Source organism: Tenrec ecaudatus, chromosome 10 (assembly GCF_050624435.1).
Source record: "Tenrec ecaudatus isolate mTenEca1 chromosome 10, mTenEca1.hap1, whole genome shotgun sequence".
In the NCBI taxonomy this organism is placed as follows: domain Eukaryota; kingdom Metazoa; phylum Chordata; class Mammalia; order Afrosoricida; family Tenrecidae; genus Tenrec; species Tenrec ecaudatus.
In genome coordinates, this window is record NC_134539.1 from 154117873 (window position 1) to 154127360 (window position 9488).

Below are 9488 nucleotides of genomic sequence, written 5' to 3' on the forward strand. Positions count from 1 at the left end.
AGGACTCGGGGATCAAGTCTCCCACACTGCCGCAAGGGTGTCCTTTAAGGGACTCTGTTGTGATGCTGGGCCAGGAGGGGTGGGGGTGGTTTTAACAAACAGAAATGTATTTTCTCACCCTTCGGAAGCTACAAATCGGAATTCAGGGTGCTGGTGCTAGGGGAAGGCTCTTTCTCTGGGGGCTTTGGGCTCTCTGGCAATCTTCATGTCACTTGACCCCTCTCTTTGCCCACTGGGGTTCTCTTCCTTGCTAAATCACACTCATTTAAGACAGACTACCTCCTTACTGTCTGTCTCCTTAATATAACAAAGAAACTCACTGCCATGAGGACCTTCTAGGACAAGGCACGACAGCCCATGTGGGTTTCCAAGTCCACAGTAGTAGACAGCCGGTCTTTCTCCCACAGAGCAGCTGGTGGTTTCAAATTACCGACTTTGAGGTTAGGAGCCCAACGCGTAACCGCTGTGCCACCAAAAATGGAGTAAGGCCATTCATCTCCAGTGGGAGTATAACCACAAGCGTCAACTCCTGGTCGTTATGCAGGGACACTGAAGAGCAGAGCAGACTGCTCCTCAGGGTTTTCAAGACTAAACCTTGCAGGAGGCCGGCCGCTTCGCCTTTCAGCCGACTGCTTTAGCCACTGTGTCCCCAGGACACCAATACAAGCCCTGGTTCCAATCCTGCCCCAGGATTGCTCCAAGTGTCCCTGCGGCTCCTTGGATCTGGGAGTGAGGCGTGGCTGAGAACCTAGGGAAGTTGGAAGTGGGCTGATGATTAGCCCTTCTGAATCAGACAATCAGATTGTGCTGGGAATGACCGATTCAGGAGGCATGGTGTCTCGTGCATCCTCAAAAAGAACATTTCAGGATCCAGCTTGAAATACAATGCTGTCGGTGGGAGGACCTTACTCTTTCTTTTTTTTGGCTTTACAAAGAGAACTTTATTCTGTCTTCCTTGAGGTACAGGAAAAAGAAATGTAGATGTGGCTGTTTAAAAAAATAAGGTTCTTGCTTTTTCTCTCGTGCCCTCGCTTCCGAGATGACAAAGAAAAGGCGTAACAACGGCCGGGCCAAGAAGGGCCACGGCCATGTGCAGCCCATCCGCTGCATGAATTGCGCCCGCTGCGTGCCCAAAGACAAGGCCATTAAGAAGTTCGTCATGATCCTTTTCCGGTTCATAAACATGATGATCGGGTCCTCACGCGTCTGTGTGACATGTGCCTCCCATAATACTTGTTACGACGTGGGCACATTACCCATCTGATACGGAAAAAAAAAAAAAAAGAAGTTCGTCATAAGAAACATAGTGGACCTATAAATGTAGACACATAGATCTATTTCCCCATCCTCCTATATATATTTGCATGTACATGTCTTTGTCTAGACCTCCATGAATGCCCTTTGACTCCTAGCTCTTTCCTCCATTTCCCTTGACTTTCCTCCTGCCCTACTACCATGCTTCGTCGCCACCTGGGCTAGAGTATACCTCTTCTCTAAGCAACCTTACCCTTGATCATTTCCCACCAGGCCTGCCACTCCCCCTTCTCTACCATTCGGGGTCCCATGTTTTTCCCTTGTCCCTGGGTTTGTTAACACCACTTCCTTACCCCCCCTACCCCCCCACCCCAAGTCCCCCCGGAACTGTCGGTCCCGTTGTTTTTCCTCTGGATAGTTCATCCAGCCTGTCCTATTCAGACAGACCTGTGGAGTCACTAACATGCACGAAAACAAGACAGAGGAAAACAAAGCAACAGTATACAACCAGACAACAAAACAACAAAAACAAACCACTGACAAAGAACAGAACAAAACAATTCACAAGAGAAAACCTTGTAGTTAGTTCAGGGATCGTTTGCTGGCCCTTAGGAGCGTTTTCCAGTCCAGTCTGTTGGGGCACCACACCCTGGCCCCAAAGTCCACTTTCAGCATTCCCTGGGGACCTTGCCACTCCATTCCCTTGCTGTTCCGCTGCACTCCCCCAGTGATTTGCCTCGGTGTGGATAGATCTATGTGTCTATATTTATAGGTCAAGTATTAAGGTAGCGGAAGGACCTTGGGCCTCTACTCAAACACTCCTTCAATGCATGAATACCTTCTTTTATTAAATTAGAACTCTATGATGCTCACTCTCCCGACACAACGGCTGGAGCCAAAGTGGGTGAACAAGTAAATGTGGTGAAGAAAGCTGATGGTGCCCGGCTATCAAAAGAGATAGTGATTGGGGTCTTAAAGGCTTGAAGATAAACAAGCGGCCATCTAGCTCAGAAGCAACAAAGTCCACATGGAAGAACACACCAGCCTGTGTGATCGAGTGGTCCCAAAGGGATCAGTTACCAGGCATCAAAGAACAAAAAATCATATCATTGACTGCACACCTCCATGATAGGATCGCTGAAGACAAATGGGTGCATAAGCAAATGTGGTGAAGAAAGCTGATGGTGCCCGGCTATCAAAAGAGATAGTGTCTGGGGTCTTAAAGGCTTGAAGGTGAACAAGCGGCCATCTAGCTCAGAAGCAAAAAAGCCCACATGGAAGAAGCACACCGGCCAGTGCGATCACGAGGTGCCAAGGGACCAGGTATAAGGCATCATGCAAAAAAAAAAACAACAACAATGATATAAGTGTGTGTATGTATGTGTATATATGTGTATATGTATATGTATATATATACCATATTAAATGAAGGGGGAAGTGCAGAGTGGAGACCCAAGGCCCAAGTGTCGGCCAATGGAGATCCCCTCATAGAGGCGTTTAGGAGAGGAGATGGGTTAATTAGGGTGCGAGGTAGTACCGATGAAGAACACAGCTTTCCCCCAGATCCTGGATGCTTCCTCCCCCCAACTACCATGATCCGAATTCTACCTTGCAGGGCTGGATAGGACAGAGGCTGTACACTGGTACATATGAGGGCTGGAGGTACAGGGAATCCAGGGTGGATGATACCTTCAGGACCAAGGGTGTGAGGGACGATGCTGGGAGAGTGGAGGGTGAGTGGGTTGGAAAGGGGGAACTGATTACAAGGATCCACATGTGACCTCTTCCCTGGGAGAGGGACAGCAGAGAAGGGGGGGGGGGAAGGGAGACTCCGGATAGGGCAAGATATGACAAAATAACGAGGTATAAATTACCAAGGGCACATGAGGGAGGGGGGAAAGGGGAGGGAGGGGAAAAAAAAAAGAGGACCTGATGCAAGGGGCTTAAGTGGAGAGCAAATGCCTTGAGAATGATTGGGGCAGGGAATGTATGGATGTGCTTTATACAATTGATGTATGTATATGTATGGATGGTGATAAGAGTTGTATGAGTCCCTAATAAAATGTAAAAAAAAGAAGAAAAAACAAGAAAGCATAGATAATTCCAGGTTTGTCTAAAAAAAAGAAACATAGTGGAGGCCGCGGCCGTCAGAGACATCTCCAAAGCGAGTGTCTTCGACGCATACGTGCTTCCCAAGCTGTACGTGAAGCTGCATTACTGTGTGAGCTGTGCTATCCACAGCAAGGTGGTCCGGAACCGGTCACGCAAAGCCCGGAAGGACCGAACCCCGCCACCTCGATTTAGACCTGCAGGTGCTGCCCCACGACCTCCTCCAAAGCCTATGTAAAGATTAGAAGCTGAAGAAAAACCTGAAAGGAAATAAAGTGGAAATTGTTCATGGAAGAAAAAAAAATAAGGTTCTCAACAGGTTGGCTGTAGAAAGTACTGGTCTCTTTTCAACATCTGAGGTGCCTGCATTCCTCGGAGATCTCCGTGTTTGGGCATTCATGTTTTACTGAGTCAAGAATGTTTCCAGGGCAGGAATCTTGGCTTCAAAGGAAATGATTGTCTCCTAGGAGCCTGGTGGCGTAGTGGTTATGCATTGGGTGAAATCTGCATGGCGGGCAGTTTGAAACCAGCAGCAGCTCCACACGAGAAAGTCTGGGCTTTCTACTCCCTTAAACAGTCTCAGAAACCCACCAGGGCGGGGGGGCAGGGGGTTGCTAAGAGCAATGGCAGTGAATTTGGGTTCCTTGTTTGCTGATGGGAGTCAGCATCCTCTCTGCCTGCTGGGACCTTACTCTTTCTGCCTGCAGGGAAGCCCACTGATCCAACCGTGGCCACGATGTATGCACTAGAGCTGGCGATGGAGAAGTGCAGTGGGATGAGCTGCAGTGACAGCTGTTGTCATGAGGTGCCCTCGCGTCTGTTGGGACTCACCGTCGCCCTGTGTGTGGCGGGAGGAGACCCCGTCCCTCCGCCCTGACCTCTGAGGAGCACGCTGGTTGTTCTTTCGACAGATCAGTTTCTTTGGTCAGTCCATGGGACTGCAATGCTCTTTTTTTCTTCTTCTTTGATTTCTGTGTTAGTCTGGGTATTTTAGAGAAACAAATCCACAGAAACTCATGTATAAGAGAGAGTTTGAAATAAAGGGTAAGTGCACATCAAGAAAACATCCCAACCCAGTGCTGCCGGAGCCCACAAGTCCAACATTAACTCATTAATCCATATGTCCAACACCAATCCATAAAGTCCTCACCAAACAGACGCAATGACGCCGACTGCCAGAGGAAAGTGTAATCAGTGAATGTGTAAGTATCCCAGCGCTAACAGGGGTCTCCACACGGCTGCTCCAGCACCCAGCGCTGCATCGGGGTAGGTCCATGTGGCTTCTCCTTGCAGATATCTTGCAGGAAGTCAGCCTTGCAAGTCGAAGCAGGGAACTGGCTAAGGCAGCTGCATACTGGTTCGACCATCACAAAACAAGAGACCTGAGAACTAACAAAGCTAGGCTCACTGAGCCATTTATCCCTCCGCCCTTCAATTAACCCCACATGTGTTTATCGGCCAGGTTGGCACAATAAACTAACTACCTTAGTTTCAATATTTTTATTCGTAACCTATTTCAGTGTTCTTATTATATTCTCTATTCTTAACCTAATTCAAATCCGGGGCTTCTTGATTTAGGGTCCAGCTTTCAGATGCACGTGAGGTGACTGAAAACACCCCGCGGGGTCAGCCACCAGCCAAGTCCTCGAAATCGCATCTTACTCTTCGACACCTCAAGGAGCTCTTGTGCATGGGTCCTCAGTGGAGAGACCTCGAAACGGGGAGGTGGGGGGCTTACAGAACACCCCGTGGTGTCTCTTAGCCACCGGGCAGCACAGTGGGCGGGCTCTGCTCATAACATCGCCCTGCCATTCCTGGGACGTGGCTCCCAAGGTAGCTCAACAAACAAAACAAAAAACACAGAGAAGATTAACGTGGCCCCTGCACAAGGATGACACGCAAATTGATGAAACATTCCATATTTAAAAAAACAAACATAGAAACTCCCAAGCCCCCCATTCCTAAGACCCCTCTAAGACAGAGTCGAACTGCCCCTGTGGAATTCTGAGGCTGGAAATCCTCATGGGAGCAGACAGCCTCGTCCTTCTCCCCTGGAGGAGCTGGTGGCTTAGAACCACTGTCCTTCTAGTTGACACCCTCGTACTTAATCACTGAGCCACCCAGGCTCCCCTGCCAGAGCTGCCCCTCCTCCACCCTTGGAGAAGAGAGGGAAGGCATGCAGGAAAAGGGATCCTCTTTCCAACAGAGCTGACAGAGAAGTTCTTCGCTTTTCAGGAATCCACACACACCCCTCCCATCTAGTGGGTCCTGACTGCCAGTGCCCTCTGCACAGAGCGGGGCTGCTCTGTAGGCTTCCCCACGCTGGGAGTGGTCATGTGATAGACAGCCATCATCATTGCTGCAGGGCTTCTGGAGATTTGAGCCACAGGCCTGGCGGTTAGCAGCCCGGTGCTTAACCCATGGCACCACCAGGGATCTTCGGGGTTAACCTGGCTACAGAGAAAGCTGGTGACCGCTGTCCTGAGTTGCCATGGCCAGGGGAAAGCAGAGAGCCCATCTGGGGTACAACCGCTCGCTCCCATCACAGGACTCTGTCCTGGCCTCCTTGCGGGACAGGCCAGCACCTTAACCGTGCTGGGCAGAGGGCGGCTCTGAGGATCCTCTCCAAGATCTCCCCAAGCCCCGAGTGGCACCGAGCCCACAGCCCCCATTTCTCTTCAAGCTTCAGTTTCTAAGGGACTGCCTCAAGGAGGACAAGTGCTCCTGGTTTTGTCCTGGTGCTGTAGTGATTATGCAGCAGGCTGCGATCCGCATGGTCAGCAGTTCAAAACCAGCAGCAGCTCCGCAGGAGAATGACTGGGCTTTCTACTCCCGTAAACAGTTACAATGTCTACTCCCGTAAACAGTTAGTTACAGTTTCTACTTACAATTTCTACTCCGGTAAACAGTTAGTTACAGTTTCTACTTACAATTTGTACTCCCATAAACAGTTACAGTTTCTACTCCAGTAAACAGTTAGTTACAGTTTCTACTCGCGTAAACAGTTACAGCAACCCACAGGGGGTGGCGATGTGGGTCAGCATGGATTCAATGGCAGTGAAGTGTGTGTGTGTGTGTGTGTGTGTGTGTGTGTGTGTGACTCAATGGCAGAGACATGTGTGTGTGTGAACATCTAAGTGGGTGACACAGGCTTTAAGAATATTACCCAGCCTGTGCTGCCCAGGAAGATCTTCTAAGAAGCAGGGACTAAAACCCTTAAGCGTTCTTAAAACCCTGGGCTTGTCCTGCTTGACTTCCACAGAGATGCCTAGCCCCAGGGTCCCCATCGGCTGCCCTTGCAGATCTTCCTTCCTGGGGAGCCGGGAGGAAAGGGGTCACTGCAGACCTCCCTCACCGTGCTGAACCTGGGCAGATGCAACAGGACACATCGGACAGGGTGTGTCTGATCGGGGGTTCTTGCACCTCTTAAACGCTACCCCTCCCATGACCTTGTTTATTCATCTGGGTTTTGGTTCTGGGTGACTGCTAGGTGGCCCCAGTTTGTGTGAATGACATGTTGGTCTTTCTCCACATTCCTTGGGGATTTTTAAGGTTTACAAACATCTTTCTTCTGAAAGAACAATAGCCGAGTGTCTGCAGCAGAAGGGTCTAGAGCAGTGGTTCTCCACCTTCCTCATGCCATGACCCCTTCATACAGTTCCTCATGTTGTGGTGACCCCCCCCAACCATAAAATAATTTTCATTGGTACTTCATAACTGCAATTTTGCTACCGTTATGAATTGTCATGTAAATATCTGATATGCAGGATGTATTTTCATTGTTACAAATTGAACATAATTAAAGCATAATGATTAATCACAAAACAATATGTAATTATACATTGTGAAATATTTATGTATTTTCCTATTGTCTTAGGCAACCCCTGTGAAAGGGTTGTTCGACCCCAAAGGGGTCGCGACCCACAGATTGAGAACCGCTGGTCTAAAGCAAATGTAGGGACCCTTCTTGAAGTAGGAAGCTGCGATCTGTCCTTTTTTGCTGTCCCCCCTCATCTCCTTCCTCTCTTCTGTCAGATTGTCCGTCCTAGAAACAGTTTGCTCTTACCCTACCTTTTCTTCAGAACTCTTACCTCCCGCAAACCCGGAGAATGACACATTTCATGATGCAGGTGTCTCCACAATTCACACATCTCAAGAAACCCTGCCAAGGCTGGGGCAGTTCATGCCACATCGCCACCCTCTGAGCCCAGACTTCTCAGAAACCTCCCTCCTCTTGTCACTGTCCCTCGCTGCTGCAGCAGAGGGGGCGGGGGGGAGGGGGGCGGGGAAGTGCAGGCTAGTTTAATTCATTTGTCATAATTTCGACGTAATTTATTTCTGTCCCAAAGTTTGATGAACACGGGATTCCTTTGTTCGCGCTCTGTCCTCACCTTCTCGTGTGGCTGTGCGTCCGTCCCTCTGTCTCTTCCTGTCTCTAGCGCCCCTTTCTTACTTTCAGCTGTTTTCTCTTCACTGTCTTCCAGTCTCCCCTCATTCCAATCTAAACACGGGGCAGATCGTTCACGCTAATAAAACCTGCGGGTTAAAACCCACACTCTGGGTCCACCTTCCTTTTATTCCCACTCTAGCGGAATATATTTCTGAGTCACCCAGGAACTGTTTGCAGGTTCCTAGTGGCCACAGATTGTTCTGCTAAGAGAGAGACGAATGTCACCCCATGTTTCCTGCCTGGAACCTATGGGAGGGAGGGAAGAAGTAAGGGAGGGTGGGAAAGTGTGTCCTGTCTGCTCTTTCCCTTCTCCAGTCAACTCATGCCTGAGGCTGTGCCCCAGTGGGCTTGGGCGAGCCCCCCCCCCTCCCCAGGGTGTGGGAAAAGACAATGAATACCTACGGGCTTGCTGCTTCCTGAAAGATCTACCCGCCCAGAGGCCCTGCGGAGGGTCTTGGTGAGCCGGGATTGGCTCCAGGGTAGGAGGGCTTGGATTGCTGTCATCTCCTGGACTTTGGACCTGTTACCAGGAAGGGCCCATCCCTGGAGCTAGATAACAAGGACATGGTGCTTGTGAAGCAGGTCAGCACAAAAGAGGAAGCTCCTCGCCTGGGGTGGGGTGGGGGGGTATAAGTTTTGGGGGGGTAACATCCCCCCAGCACTAATCACGGGTTCAGTAAGCACAATTGTATGGTTGAGATATATAAATATTATATTAAAGTCATGGAGAGCATGAGCGATAGAAGAGACATTACAATAATGGAGTCAGACACATTTCACAGTAGCATGCTCACCTCAGCCCCGCTTGGTGGTCCACGTGGAGAGAGGGGGGAGGGAAGGAGGACAAGGGGGAAAGGAAAAAGGGGAGGAGAGGGAGTTGAGGAGAGAGCGGGGAGAGACCAGCAAGAGAGACTCCTATTGCTAACCCAGGCTTATTTATCTTTGGGGACATGCAAGCCTCCTAATTACAGGTGAGGACATACGTCACAGGAAGGGGCTGTGCTATAGGTAATACAGTAACAAGAGGGAAATGCACGCAATAGGAAGAGGAGGGATTGGGGGTATACATGTGACAAGATGAGCAGATCCTAGATTCATGATGGCAGCCTCACCTTGGTTATCCTAGGGCGGGTTTGACCTCTCTGATGTCTCCTACAAGGAAATAGATAACTACTATCCTTATCAGAAGGGAGTGGATCCTACCTTTTATGGGATAAACATGGTATCTGCTTTCTCTAGATGGCTGATAGCCCTTAGGGAGAATGACCCCGATCTACTCCTGATGACCTCCAAGTGTATAGTCATTCGCAAGCAGCTAAGTTTGGCATATATTTGGCAGGGACAGCTTGTGAGAAATCCTTCTGTTTCCCACAGGGTGGGGTGGTGGGTAGCGGGGTGGACTGGAGGGCTGCAGCACTGGGTGAGATAGTTAGGGTTTATTGTGCCAACCTGGCCAATAAACACATGTGGAGTTAATTGAAGGGCAGAGAATGGCTCAGTGAGCCTCCCCTTTCCAGTTCTTGGGTCCCTTGCTCTCTGATGGTCGGACCAGGGTGCAGCTGCCTTAGCCAGTTACCTGCTTCAGCTGGCAAGACTCACTTCCTGCAAGACATCCCTGAGGAGAAGCCACATGGACCTACCCCAGTGCAGCCCTGAGTGCTGGTGCAGCCATGTG

The 9488-nt window shown here is 49.9% G+C and overlaps 1 protein-coding gene and 2 non-coding genes across 3 annotated transcripts; all 3 read left to right on the plus strand.

Moving 5' to 3' along the window:
- Positions 1-1032: 1032 nt before the first annotated feature.
- On the plus strand, positions 1033-3638 carry LOC142458423 (small ribosomal subunit protein eS26-like). The gene is made up of 2 exons (XM_075559459.1): positions 1033-1173; positions 3379-3638. Exons 1-2 carry the CDS (start codon positions 1040-1042, stop codon positions 3599-3601), a joined length of 357 nt encoding a protein of 118 aa, XP_075415574.1. The 5' UTR covers positions 1033-1039; the 3' UTR covers positions 3602-3638.
- On the plus strand, positions 1163-1266 carry LOC142460664 (small nucleolar RNA U13). Its single transcript, XR_012786829.1, has one exon. It is a non-coding gene; the product is annotated as a small nucleolar RNA U13 (small nucleolar RNA).
- A 1549-nt stretch (positions 3639-5187) lies between the features above and the next one.
- LOC142460432 (U6 spliceosomal RNA) lies at positions 5188-5289 on the plus strand. The gene has a single exon (XR_012786638.1). It is a non-coding gene; the product is annotated as a U6 spliceosomal RNA (small nuclear RNA).
- The last annotated feature ends 4199 nt before the right edge of the window (positions 5290-9488 follow it).